This window comes from Cnephaeus nilssonii, assembly GCF_951640355.1.
Source record: "Cnephaeus nilssonii genome assembly, chromosome: 20".
In the NCBI taxonomy this organism is placed as follows: domain Eukaryota; kingdom Metazoa; phylum Chordata; class Mammalia; order Chiroptera; family Vespertilionidae; genus Cnephaeus; species Cnephaeus nilssonii.
The window spans coordinates 12,721,070-12,735,196 of NC_137091.1; the positions used below are offsets into that span (position 1 = coordinate 12,721,070).

Genomic DNA, 14,127 nt, shown 5'->3' on the forward strand with positions numbered 1-14,127 from the left:
CTGCAGATTGCCCAGGACCAAACCAGAGAGGGTCGGACCTGCATTACCACCATTTGTCCACCATCCAGAACTGAAATATCATTGCTGTTATGAACACATAAACAACTGTTGGACATAGAAATTGGGACTCAAAAGAACTGTTGGCCCAGAAAGAAACTCACTATAGACTGATTCATTTGCCTCTCAGCATAACTATTATTGCTTGTCTCATTTTCGGTTCCTATAAGTGTATTCCTAGTATCACATGAGCTCACTCATCTAGGGGAAAAGATGAACAACATATACTGAAGAACAAGAACAGCATTGATCAGACTGTCAGACCTCAGAGGGAAGGTAGGGGAGGGTGGGGACAAGGGAGATAGATCAACCAAAGGACTTGTGTGCTTGCATATGAGCCTAACCAGTGATCACGGACAACAGGGGGAGGGGGGCATGCGTGTGGGGGGGTTTGGGAAGGGAATGGGGGGGGGGGGGTTGATGACAAATATGTGATACCTTAATCAATAAAGTAATTTAAAAAAAAAAAAGGAAGAAAATAAAACAGACCTAATACCATAAGTCTTCCCCATCTCATCTAATAGAAACCCTATTCTCCCAGACTTTCAGGCCAAATTCTTTGGTGTCATCCTTGACTCTTTTCTCTCACTCCTTAAGTCCAATGTATCATTAAATCCTACTGGCTCTACCATCATAACACATCCAAAATCTGACACTTCTCACCATCCTGGACCAAGCCACCATTTCTTGTCCAGCCTTTATAAGCTGGGATCCTCAATTTCACCTTTGCCCTCCTTCAGTCTCTTTCAACAGTGCAGTAAGAGTGACACTATTAAACCATTAAGTCACATCATGTCACTCCTCTGCTCCACTGTGGTTTCCCTTCTCAAAACAAAAGTCAAAATCCTTTCTAAAACCTGCAAAGTATGTTTTAGAACTTAATCTGATATCCCCTGATCCTGATGACATCTATTGCTATCCAACCACTATAACCTGCCACACTGCTCCTCAAACACAGAATACATACTCTTACCTCAAGGCCTTTGACCTTGCTCCCTCCGCCAGGAATGCTCTTCCTGCAGATTTCCACATGGCTAGCTCCCGTAACTTCTGCTGGCCTTTACTTGAGTCATCTTCTGACTAAAGCCATTTCTATCCAGCTTATCTAACATCTCAGCCCATCATCCTCATACCCTCACCACAATATACACCCATACTCTTCTCTGCTTCATTTTTCTTCTTAGCACTTACCACTACCTAACATAGCATGTATTTTAGTTTTATTTACTCTGAGTATTATCCACTTTCCATAGATTGTAATCTCCATGAAGGCATGTGTTTAATTATCCACTGCTGTACTTTCAGCACTTAGAGCAATACCTGGCACATAGCACACACTTGATAAGTATGTGAACAGTAAGTGAATGAATGCATAGGCTTGGAATGAACAAGAAAACAAGGGTAGAGACTACAGAACGGGAAAGTAAAATGGCTAACTGCAGGTAAAGATCTGCAGCTCAAGTTTTAAGCGAAGCCTTGGCACACCTGGGATGTCTCTGGCTCCATCAGCATGTAGTACAGGTTAGCAACCACTACTCAAGACTGAATTAAAGTTCCCTACAAGCATTGACTATTCCTGAGAAACTTGGGGAAAATAAAACCACAAATGAAAAACATTATTACCTACCCATTATGAACTATGCTTTAACATGTTGCACCCCACAACTGAAACTTATTATGAGGCATACACCAAAGGACATAGCTAAGGCTAGAATTTTGAAATAATATCAAGTAGACAAGAAAAATCTGAATCTGAATAAACCCATGTAGACAAGATCTATCCAAACCAGACTCTGCCACCAGTCACCTGTATGACCAAAATCTCTCTGAACCTGTTTCTTGTCCCCCTGTTTAAAAAAAAAAAAAAAAAATCACTACTACCCCAGGCACTCTCAGCTAGTTATTTTGAGGATGAAATCATTGGGAAAGTACTTTTGAAAGCATAAAATGCCATACACCATATAAATGCAAGACGTTACTAAACTTTATGTTAACTTATTGGTCACTAGGAAGATTTATTAACAACAATGTCCTTTGGGGGAAAATTTTACATTTTAAAGGTTTTTATAAGATTTATGAATCAGGCCGAAACCGGTTTGGCTCAGTGGATAGAGCGTCGGCCTGCGGACTCAAAGGTCCCAGGTTCGATTCCGGTCAAGGGCATGTACCTTGGTTGCGGGCACATCCCCAGTGGGGGGTGTGCAGGAGGCAGCTGATCAATGTTTCTAACTCTCTATCCCTCTCTCTTCCTCTCTGTAAAAAATCAATAAAATATATTAAAAAACAACAACAACAACAACAACACCTGCAAAACTGTTTTCCAAAGTGCCTGTGCCATTTAAAAAAAAAAAAAAAAAGATTTATGAATCAGGATGTAGAGATGTTCCTCCCTAGGCCCCATATTTGGAAAAAGAAAAAGTTATTTGTATATTTGCTTCAGAGAAAGAACTAATAGAAAGGAACTTTTTGCTCAGTTACAATAAGGTTACAATATGCAAGAATTCCTTGGAAATCCATCTATTGCTCAAAATAAAATGATACAAACCAATATATAACAAAATATATGTATATCAAAGCCTCAGGGATTGGGGGCCCGGGGAATGACTGCTGCAAAAGAGCAAAAGGAAACTCTTTAGAGTGGTGAAAATGCTGCAATTGAGGTTGTGATTACATGGGTGAATACATTGTCAAAACTTACCTTTTAAGTGGGCACACTTCATTGAATGCAGATTACACCCCAATTAACTTAGTTTAAACAAATAAACCTCTCCTGTTCCCTTAAGTTGAAAAAAAAAAAATCACTCAGTTGTACCATGATCTCAAAGAGGACTTGTGTAATATCTAATAGAACACCTTGAAAATTTAAGAGGATGACAGAACCTAAGTCCATGGCCAAAGAAAAGTCAACTCATGACCCTCTGGCCTCAAGGTGAACTCAAGTTATAAAAAAATGAACGCAGCAAATGGAGGAAGGGGTGAATCTCAGCTTCTTATCAAGAAAATGAAAAACAAAAATGGTATCACTTCAGAAGTCAGAGTGAAAAGAGCAGAGGTTTGGTGCCCTTCAAAACGAGGTCCATATGGCTCCAGGCTAAGTGTGTGGCCTGGCGAGTCCTCCGTCTCTCTGAGACTCAGTAGTTCTTTCTGTAAAATGGGGATCATAACGGCTGGCTTTAACCCAGCACACAGGAAGTGCACGATACATGATCAGCAATACACGACATTATTCCAGGCACCAGAATTTAGTGCTGACTGGAAATGTGTGCATATTTAATCCCCCCACCCCGCTCCCGGTTTCCCCCTCAGAGGGTGGTGGCCCCTTTCAAACGCTGTATCGCCCTCAGCCAGACTTCATTTCCCCCCGACACGCACCCCTGCAGCCTTTCCTGGCCCGACCACCCCTCACCCCAGCGGCTCCAAGGGACCTACCACCTCCCGGGCCCCACCTCGTTAAGGAAGCGGGTGACATCGTAGACTCGCCCGTGGATCACCAGCCATATCTCCTTCGAGGTGTTGCGCTTCGCTACCTCCTCCAAACGGTAATAGGTGACGGGGGTCTCCACCCCTTGCCCTTTCCCATCGCTGCCGCTCGCTTCCACGGTCGCCATTAGGCCTGAGATACCTTTCCTACACCACTATCCGGCTTCCGCCGCTAACTTCCTCCAGGTGGACCCTGCGCTCAGCCCTCCCCGGCTTCCGTAACCAAGACCCATCAGGCCGTCGGAGGGCAGCAGCCAATCACGCTCCCGACTACTTCCTGGTTCGTTTTCTTTTTACCAATGAAACGAGGGATTCTGTTTAAAGTCCCGCCCACTCCCCGCCTGTTCCTCGGGACGTAGTCCTGGTTCGAGATCTACCTAACCAATCAGAACCGCCCATCCCCTCCAATCTCGCCTGTTGATACTGTGATTTTGGAATGGCGCCTAGTGGACACGTGTGACAGGTGTCGCTCAGGAGAAGTCTGCCCTCCGCTCGGCGGGCAGGCCTGCAGAGTCCTGGAAGAGTCTCCGTTTTCCCGTTTCCCTTCCCTTCGCCGTGGATCCCTCCTGAGTCGCGCTAAGCTCGTCCCCCCGCTCCCCGCGCCTGCGCGGCCTGCATTCCAGCCTCGGGTTTACAGCTTTGCTTTGCAAAGACCTGCCGAATCCCGCCTAAGTCTCAGTTTCCTCACCAGTAGAATGGGCGTGATAATTTATAGAAAAATGTGGCCGATGAAGTGAGAGAGTATATCTACAGAGCTATTGGCACACAGTGATCAACACAGAAATGAAAAGGCGGTGTTAGAAAAGGCGGAGTGACTGGCTGGAAGCCTTGGGACTGCCCTAAGGGGTAGGGGGTGGAGTATATTCCAAGTCTCGGCCACTACGAAGAATGATTTTGTTCTATGTCAGTTATATCTCAATAAACCCGGAGGTTGGGTTGATTTTTAAGCGAATTCTTTGGTGATCAGAACACACCTACACTATTTACGTTTCTACCTGTTTTAAAATAGTAATTGCCTCAACTGTCATGGGCTAGAGGGCCCCAAGCATTTAATAACAAGTGTGGTTAATGTGCATTGTTATGAGCTAATCATTTTTAGCTGCCATTACAACTGACAAATTGTTTGTGGTGCAATATTTCCATCAGGTCACTCTCCCAGTCTCTCCACAATCCACCCCAACCTGTCTGACTAATGTCTTACGCCATTCCGTTTTATAAGCCTTGTGCACCAGCTACCGACTCCTAAACCCGTTGGTAATAAACTCACATCTGTGGTCATACTGGGCCCCTCCACTTAAGACACCTATTTCCTTCCCATGCCTACTCACTTTTCAAGCTCCTCCTCAAATTCTCCCTTTCCACAAACTCTCCTACCATTCTGAGCTTCTCTTACTCCATCTCCTTATAGTACCTAAGCATATTACTATTCCAGGAAACCCTCTGTATCTAAAATCTTAACTTCCCATATTTTCATTCCCTAATTAGAATGAAAACTATGAGAGCAAGCCCAAATGATTCTTAGGACATTCCACAAACTCTAGATTCAAATATTTGTATTCATTTCAGAAATATTTACTGAACATTTACTGGGTCGCAAATGCTGTGATAAACTCTACGAATAGAAAGGTGACATAACAAGCCCTCTGAAATAAACAAAAAACACATATACAGTATGTAAGTGTTAGAAATAGAGATCTGTATCAAATGCAATGGGAAACAGCTCTGAACACATACTTGTTAGATAACACTTACCACTCGTGTGTATGAGTCACCTAAGGAGGCTATGTTAAAAGGGCAAATTCCCTCCCATCAAGAATTGACATCTCTTCCTCACCTTGAATCTTGGCTTGCCTTGTTACTTTGACCAATAGATTGTGGTGTGTGTGGTGCCAAGCATGTTACAAAGTCTGGTCCTCAAGAGGCCTTGAAGTTTCCATCTCCACCATCTTAGAACGTTACACCAGGATCTTGCTGCCATGAAGAAGCCTGGAATTAAAGACCAGCCATTTAAATGCTGTCTCAGCTGAGCCCAGCCCTTAATCAATTTGTCAGCTGAATGCAAACACATGAATAAAGCTAAATGAGCAGAACTGCTCAGTCAACCGCAGAATCATGAGAAATACTAAAACACTAAAAAACCAAAAGTCCAGTGGGTATGGATATAGAACAAGAAATCAGCATTTTTAGCAAGTATTTTGGGTGACTCTGAGGTGAGTCATCTGTAGATGACTTTGGGAAACACTGCACTTTGTAAAAAAGTATCCTACCTAATAAAAGGGTAATATACAAATTGGCCATCACTCCAACACACAAGATGGCTGCCCCCATGTGGACACAAGATGGCCAGCAGGGGAGGGCAGTTGGGAGGGACCAGGTCTGCAAGGGAGGAAAGTTGGGGGCGATCAAGCATGCAGGGGAGGGCAGTTAGGTGTGACCAGGCCAGCAGAGGAAGGAAGTTGGGGGTGACCGGGCCTGCAGGGAAGGGCATTTGGGGGGGACCAGGCCAGCAGGGGAGAGCAGTTGGGGGGGACCAGGCCTGCAGGGGAGGGCAGTTAGGGGGGACCAAAGAAATACCAAGCACGCTTCCTAGAGAAAGGGAGGAACCCCGTTTATTAACACTAGTGGACTCCCCTCCCTGATCACCCCTTAACCACTCCCCTGCTAGCCTGATAGCCCCTAACTGCCCCCCAGAATTACACAATGCATTTATTTATGTGTCCTTACTCTCCTTTAATCACGTATTTTCATCAGGCTTTCTTTTTCTATCATGACATTGACTTCTTTTTTTAATCCTCACCCAAGGAGTAAGGATATTTTTTCTATTGATTTTTAGAGAGCGTGGAAGGGAGAGAGGAGGAGAGGGAGGAAGGGATGGGGAGAGAGAGAGAGAGATCAATGTGAGAAAGACACATCGATTGGTTGCCTCCCTCATACACCCTGACGGGGGCCAGGGATCAAACCCTCAACTGAGGTACATGCCCTTGACGGGGAATCAAACCCTGATCCTTCTGTCTACAGGCCAACACTGTAACTACTGAGCCAAACTGACCAGGGTGATATTGACATTTTTGAAAAGTATGGTGTCAAATTGAATTTGAGTCAGAAAAATATTGTAGTCTATATGTATTGATTATAAATTCATATTCACAACTTGTAACATGTTAGCCAGAAAGTCTATCTTGGAATCCTGTCTGTACCACTCGAAAGCTTGGTAATGATAGGCAGCTTTCTCAATCTCTTTTTTTCTAAGTGGATACCCAGTTATTGCAACACCATTTAATGAAAACACAATTCCCCATTGAATTGTTTTTATGTCTTTCTTTAAAATTGATTGGCCACATAAGTGTGGTTCTTTTTCCGACTTTCTATTCTGTTCCAGTGATTTGTTTGTCTATCGTTATGACAATTTCACATTGTCTTGATTACTATAGCTTTGTAGTAAAGCTTGAAGTCAAGTAATATAAATCCTTTAGCTTTGCTCTTAACTTTCTTTTTTTAAAAAAATATTTTTATTGATTTCAGAGGAAGGGAGAGGAAGAGAGAAATAAAAACATCAATGACGAGAGAGAATGATGGATCGGCTGCCTCCTGCACACCCCATAGTAGGGATCGAGCCCGCAACCCAGGCATGTGCCCTAATCAGGAATCAAACCGTGACCTCCTGGTTCATAGGTCGATGCTCAACCACTGAGCCACACCAGCTGGGCTTATATATATATATATATATATATATATATATATATATATATATATGATTGATTTCAGAGAGGAAGGGAGAGGGAGAGAGAAGTCCTAGTTTCCTGAGCTATTTTTTAATCATAGAGGATATTGAATCCTGTTTGAAAATTTTTTCTGCATCTATTTGGGGTGACAGTATGATTTTTCTTTTATTCTGTTAATATGGTGAATTACTTTAAACGGTTTGCAAACACTTAACCATCTTTTCATTCTTGGGATAAACCCCACTTGGTTATGATGTGGCCTTTTTTATATACTGCTGGATTCAGTTCCGTACTATTTCTTAAGGATCTATGCATCCATATTCATTAGAAATAATGGTTTGTAATTTTTCTTCTTGAATGTCTTCAATAGTTTTTTTTCAAGCCCTTTGAAAAATATTTACTGAATAACGATAGCTAAATACACTGTCAACATAAGCAAAACTCAGCAAAGTGCCTGCCACAGTGTCCTCAGTAAATGCTGACTATTTTGGAGTTGTCATTTCTAGATGCTATGAATGAGACCCACCTCTTAAAGAAACTTACTTTCTAAGAGGAAGATGGCACTGACCCATGAGACATTTTTAACATTAACATTAACATTTTCCTTTTGTTATTGTTTTACATATTAGAAAAGCCTCTCCCTGCTGCTGTCCAGGTATGTGCTCTGACTTTTATCTCAGATAACAGCAGGATCAGTGTGTGAGATTGTTACAGAATTTACCGGGCGACTGAAAAATACACAGGAGTACCTGGAGGTCCAGGATAAACCCATTTATTTTCAGACGTTTCACATGTCCTAGGACAGTGACTCAGGGGGTCAGTTCTCAAATCCTGAGTAAGCCAATATGGAGGAAGCTTTCCCTTTATCCCCTTCGGTGTCTGTTTTCTATCTGTTTCCTAACTACCAGGCTATCGCGGTGGGCTTCCACAGCCCCGCCCGAGTCAGTTAGCATGGGGACATTAGATTGCATCTAAATGCCTGGTCTGGGTGGTGTCAGAGACCCCCCTGAGCTAAGCTGTTCCGTTCTTTGTTTATGGCCCCTTTGTAAATGGGGAGTAATTAGGAAAACATAGACCAGATTGTGGAGAAGGGGCAGTGACTTAATTATAGGCTCTCAAGGATGTACATTAGGTTACTGGCACAGATTCAGATAGCTAGCTCCCTCCTGCCCCCCCACCCCCAAATGTCTTATTTTCCTCATCAAGATGCTGCTTCAGGGGAGTTGTTATTTACCTTGCAAGTTCATTTTATTGCTTTTGTATCAATAGTAAAATTGGAACAGGAAACTGGCAAGGAAAACACTATGCCTGCAACCCGGGCATGTGCCTTGGCTGGAATCAAACTGGTCACCTTTTGGGGCATGGAACAAAGCTCAATTAATTAAGGCACATCAGCCAGGGTTGTACAATTTTATCTATAGGATATATTCCTAGAAGTAGGAATAGCTGGATCGCAGAATATATGCTTTTATAATTGTGGTAGATATTAGCCAATTACCCTTCATACAAAATGTATAGTTTTACACACCCACACACAATGTGTGAGGAAGCCTGCTCTCATAAAATCTTACCAAGAGTGTGTGATCAACAGAGAGCAATGAAACAAAACAGAAAGTGCTAAAATATACAATCAGGAATAGAAGATGTGGTAAAAATGTTATTTCAAATCAGCGAGGAGAAGGGGGCCTTTTATAGTTTAAACAAAATCATAATAATTAAAGCTTTTCCAGAAATTTTTTCTGGAAAAAAATAATTTGGCTATGTATCCATATGCCAAGATAAACTCAAGCTTGATCAAAGATTTAAACATAACAAATGAAAAAATAAAGAGTATTATTCCACCTATTCAAAGTTCAAAAATGGATAAAACAATTACAACAACAAAAGCATGAGAGACAAAAGAATAAATGGAAAAACTGGACTTCACCAAAATTAAAAAGTTTTGTGCTGCAAACAAGACTGAAATGACAATCCGCAGAATGGGAGAAAATATTTTCAAATCACAGACAAGCATACCTTGGAGATATTGCAGGTTTGGATGCAGACCACTGAAATAAAGTTGAGTATTGAAATAAAGAGAGTTGTAATCTTTTTGCTGGTGGAGGGTCTTGCCTTCAATTTGTATAAAAACGCAACACCTATGAAGCACAATAAAGTGAAGCGTAATAAAAGGTGGTATGCCTGTATCCCATAAGGGACTTGTATTCAGAATGTATGAAGAACCCTTATAACAATAAGAAGACAACGCAAAACTTAAAAATGCTTGAGGGCTCTAAGTAGACATTTCACCACAGAAGCTATACAAATGGCCAATAAGTATATGAAAAGATTCTCAACATCATTAGCTGTCAGGGAAATGTAACTCAAAACCATAATGAGATTCCCCTTCACACCCACCAGGATGGCCACAATTAAAAAGACAGACAATAACAAATATTGGTGAGTATTCAGAGAAACTGGTATACTCATACATTGCTAGTGTGAATGTAAAATAGAGGATCCACTGTGAAAAACATACTGGCAGTTCCTCACAAAGTTAAACACAGAGTTACCATATGACTTGGTAATTACACTGCTAGGTATACCTCCAAGAGAGATGAAAACGTATCCACACAAACACTTGTTCACAAATGTTCATAGCAGCATATTCACAATCGCCAAAACATGGAAACAACTCAAATGTCCCTCAACTGATGAATGAATAAATAAAGTGTGGTGTGTCCTTACAATGAAATATTATTCTGCAGTAAAAATAACATGCTCGCCAGGCCAATGTAGCTCAGTGGTTGAGCATCGACCTAGGAACCACGGGGTCACAGTTTGATTCCAGGTCAAGGGCACATGCCCGGATTGCAGGCTCCATCCCCAGTGTGGGGTGTGCAGGAGGCAGCCGATCAATGATTCTCTATCATTGATGTTTCTATCTCCCTCTCCCTTCCTCTCTGAAGTCAATAAAAATATGCTTTTTTAAAAAAATAAATAATAACATGCTCAAACAACCTCAAATAGAGTATATTATCAAAGTTTTTAAATTATACCAATCTGAACGTTTCAAAAATTGTATCACACTGTCGTTCTGATTTGCATTTCTCTTCTTATACATGAAGTTGAATATTGATTTCTATAGTTAAAAGTAATAAAGGAATTAGCAATCTCCTATCCAGAGCAACTCCTGAAAAATAATCCTAATATCAAAGAATTTCTTTTGAGTTGAGAGGGCTTCATTTCTATATGCCAAGCATGAGCCTGCCTTAGGATAGTCCCTCTGCCTGGAATGGTCTCCCACCCCAATTGTATATTCAGATTTTATCATTCTCAACTCACATTAAATGTCACCCCCTTGGTGAGAGTGAGGTTGCTGCCCAGTTGTCTCTGATACACCATTCTGTTTTCTATCTCTTCATAGAACTCATGGCTGCATAATATTTTTCTGATTTGTGAAGAGTGACCTGTATGCTCACCATTGAATCCCCAGCATCTGACATGGTGCTAGACACACGGTAGATGTTTAATAAGTATCTGCTGAATAGGCAAATGCCCAACTTCTGGAATGAGGAAAAGGGGTTAAGTCACTAAACAGTTTCTAAACAGGATTTTTTGAAACTGGAGTGTGGGAAAGGAATTTGACCTTGCCCCTGGATGAAGAATGCCTACAGGCAGCCCCTAACCCTGAAACTTTGTTCTTAAAACATTTTAACTTTGGGCTAACTTTGAACAGTGGACGTGAGACCCACCCTCGGTTAAGTTCAGGTTAGGTTTGGGGCACTGGGATATTTTCTTTCATCCATAATCACTGGATCAAGGCCTATAAATCAAATAGTTAAGACACAAAACACAAACAAGGTCGTAATTTGTTTCTTCCTGCCCTCTGTTTTTCTTGGCAAGGAAAAACTCCAGCTTTTCCTGCCTGGAGATGGGTAATGACACTGGGGGGTGATTCATTAAAAGTGGCCTGAGTAACTGGCCTTTTATTTCTTCTCATTCTTTCCCCTTATTGTCCCAACGCATGTAAGGAAACACATTGAGTAAAATCATTCTCCTGCTGATAAAGAACTTTTCCTTGACTCTTTGTTCACTTGCAACTATATGTTCCCAGAATCAGAATCTTGGAGGCCAGTGTGGCTAAGGGTGATGGGCATTTTTGATAGAGAAGGAGGGCCAAGAACCCTGGCTTATGGAAGCCACTTCTTTTACTCCCTTTCCTAAACAACGCAGACTTATTTTGTTAGAAAATGTATCCATGAGACCCTGGCGGGAGCTGGTGTGGTCGTGGGTAAGTCTGGGAACCTCAGTTCCCCATCTCTAAAATGGCTGTCACAATACCAGTACTTTCCTCTTAAATGTGGGACATTAATGTCAACCATCCCTAAGGCCTGGGGAGAGGAAAGGAAGTGGTAACAATAACAAATATTTAATTTAACAGGACACATGACGCTAAGAGAAACTGCAGAATATGCTATTCTCATCTTTTACATGATACACTGCTGTTTTATTCGAAATATTTTAATAATTTTTAAAGAAACAAATAATAAGTATTAAAACGTATTTTTAAAAAAGGCTGCACAATAATAGAACAAAACACTAACGTCTGTCTCAGGGTGAGAGCTTGGAGTTGATTTTCATTTTCATCTTTATACTTTTGTATATCTTTTTAGTTATTTTCAAAGATTATATATTAACTTTTGTCACGAAAAAAAAATAATACTAAAAATTAATTTTATTTAAGCAGGTTTATGGGCCCCCACCTCCTGTTCCTCTGTGTGGAAGTAGAACAATTTGTTTTCCAAGAAGTGGGTGTAGAAGGACACAAGTGGGCTGGGAGAGGTGGGGATAGATGTGACTATGATCCGGTCCGGGCGAGGCTGTGGAAAAATACCGGTGATGCCACACCCTCACAGGGTGGTGACACAGCCGCTATGAAATCACCCGCCATCGCTTTTGTTTCTCCCTCCACGTGAGATCACCCCGGTGCCTCTCACCTGCTGGCTTCCTTGCCTTTCTCATTCTTGTTGTTTCCCTCTGAGCCTACTGCTAGGCACCCTGCCATGTCTGTGGATTCCCACCCAGGGGACCAGCTTCTCCCGCAGGGGACCCAGCCAGGAAAGGGAGTGAGAGGATACAGCTGTGGGTCCCCCATGTTCTAAGTTGGTGGTTCTTGTTGACTTCTTTAAAATGTTTCTATTGTTTATAATATTTATTGATTGATTTCAGAGAGGAAAAGAGAGGGAGAGATAGAAACATGAGAATCATCGTTTGGCTGCCTCCTGCAGAGCTCCTACTGGGGATCTAGCCAGCAGCCCCGGCGTGTGCCCTGACCAGGGATCACACCATGACCTCCTGGTTCATAGGTCCACGCTCAACCACCGAGCCACGCCGGTGGGGCTCAATCAGTAGCATGCCTCCTCGCGCCCAGGCTCGGAATCCACTGTGGATCTGGGTGGGCAGGAGATGGATTACCTTCTGGTGAGGGGATAGGTTGGGGAGTGTGGCTGAGTGTAGGTACTGAAGAGTCTTCCTTGTTACCCTGATTAAACAGACTTTCGCGCCAGTCCGGGCAGCAGTGGACCGGTGCCCGCCCCATGTGAAGTGAGAGAACGCGCGCTCCCTCCCAGGATCTTGGTCCTAAGAGACCAGAAAGAGGAAAACACCAGGCAACTCATGCCCAGTTTCTCCTAATGCTCTCCCTTCCCTAAGTGCAAAGGGTGAAAGACACCAAGGGAGCCTGGAGCCTTAACATGGATGACCCGCTGCACTAGGAGGAAATACCTGGGGTGGGAAGAAAGCATTTTCCTCTCCAAAAGTTCTTTTTTTTCCTTTTTTTAAAATATATATATTTTTTATTGATTTTAGAGAGGAAGGAAGAGGGAGAGAGAGAAACACCAATGATGAGAGAGAATCACTGTTTGGCTGCCTCCTGCACACCCCCTAATGGAGATCCAGCCCGCAACCAGGGCGTGTGCCCTTGACTGTAATCGAACCTGGGACCCTTCCGTCCGAAGGCTGACGCTCCACCCACTGAGCCAAACCAGTCAGGACATCTCCAAAAGTTCTTACTATTTCTTGAATTACAAAACCCTTAAGCAAGCTATAAACCACCAGCTCAGGAAAGTGCACGTAAGAGCTGTGGTTTAGTGTGCATGGGTTATAGCTGCTTTCCCTTTCTTTCGGTCTCAGTACTCCTGTCTCCCTGGGAGGAACTGTTCCTTTTTCAATCTCTGTGAAGCTAGTGGGCTGCCAATCAAATTGCTCCGCCTCCCCTCGCTTGGAGAGGGAGGTGATCCAATTTGTCCAATCAGAGAAGCTCAATTCCCTGGCCCTGTTGTTTCAGAAATGGGCACTGGATTTAAGACAGCCAATCAGAGAACGAGAACTAAGGAAGGGGGTAGGAGGAGAGGGCTTCTTTATTTGAAGAAGACTAAACTGGAAAAAGTAAAGCTTGGGGCTCTCCACAGCCGTTTTGTCTACCAAGTGGAAAGTCTACAGAATGGAGCCCAACAAAGCAGAAAGATGCCCCGGGGACACCCTTGAATCCAGTCATAATGAAATCTAGACTTGTTACATGAGCCACTAAATTTGCGTTCCCCCTCCCGCCCCCCCCCCCCCCCCCCCCCCCGCCTCATGCTAGTGCGAGGTAGACTTCTGTTCCTTGCAACATATACACACACAGAAGTTAGCCTCCACTTTCAGGGGTGCTCAAACCATAAAGCCCAAACCTCCACTGGCGGTTCAGAGGCCCTTCTATCCGTGGTGCCCATTATAAATTGGAAAATTGGTCAAGTACTCTAAAAGATTCAGATAGAACTGGCCACTGGGGCAATAAGACTTGCTTCTTCATGTTGGTGCTATTTCTGCTTGCCAGCAACTTGGA

General features: G+C 42.9%; 2 protein-coding genes across 2 annotated transcripts in view; both read right to left on the bottom strand.

Annotated features, from left to right (window-relative positions):
* The window catches only part of CYB5B (cytochrome b5 type B), a 35,889-nt gene extending 32,144 nt beyond the window's left edge, over positions 1–3,745 (bottom strand). Inside the window, exon 1 of the mRNA XM_079800549.1 lies at positions 3,504–3,745. Coding sequence (XP_079656675.1) covers positions 3,504–3,665 — 162 coding nt within the window. The 5' untranslated portion in view covers positions 3,666–3,745. The remainder of the gene's footprint in view (positions 1–3,503) is intronic.
* Positions 3,746–5,413: 1,668 nt separating this feature from the next.
* Positions 5,414–14,127, bottom strand: part of NIP7 (nucleolar pre-rRNA processing protein NIP7) — a 70,871-nt gene continuing 62,157 nt past the window's right edge. The window contains exon 5 of the mRNA XM_079800547.1: positions 5,414–5,523. Within this exon, the coding sequence (XP_079656673.1) occupies positions 5,485–5,523 (39 nt within the window). The 3' untranslated portion in view covers positions 5,414–5,484. The remainder of the gene's footprint in view (positions 5,524–14,127) is intronic.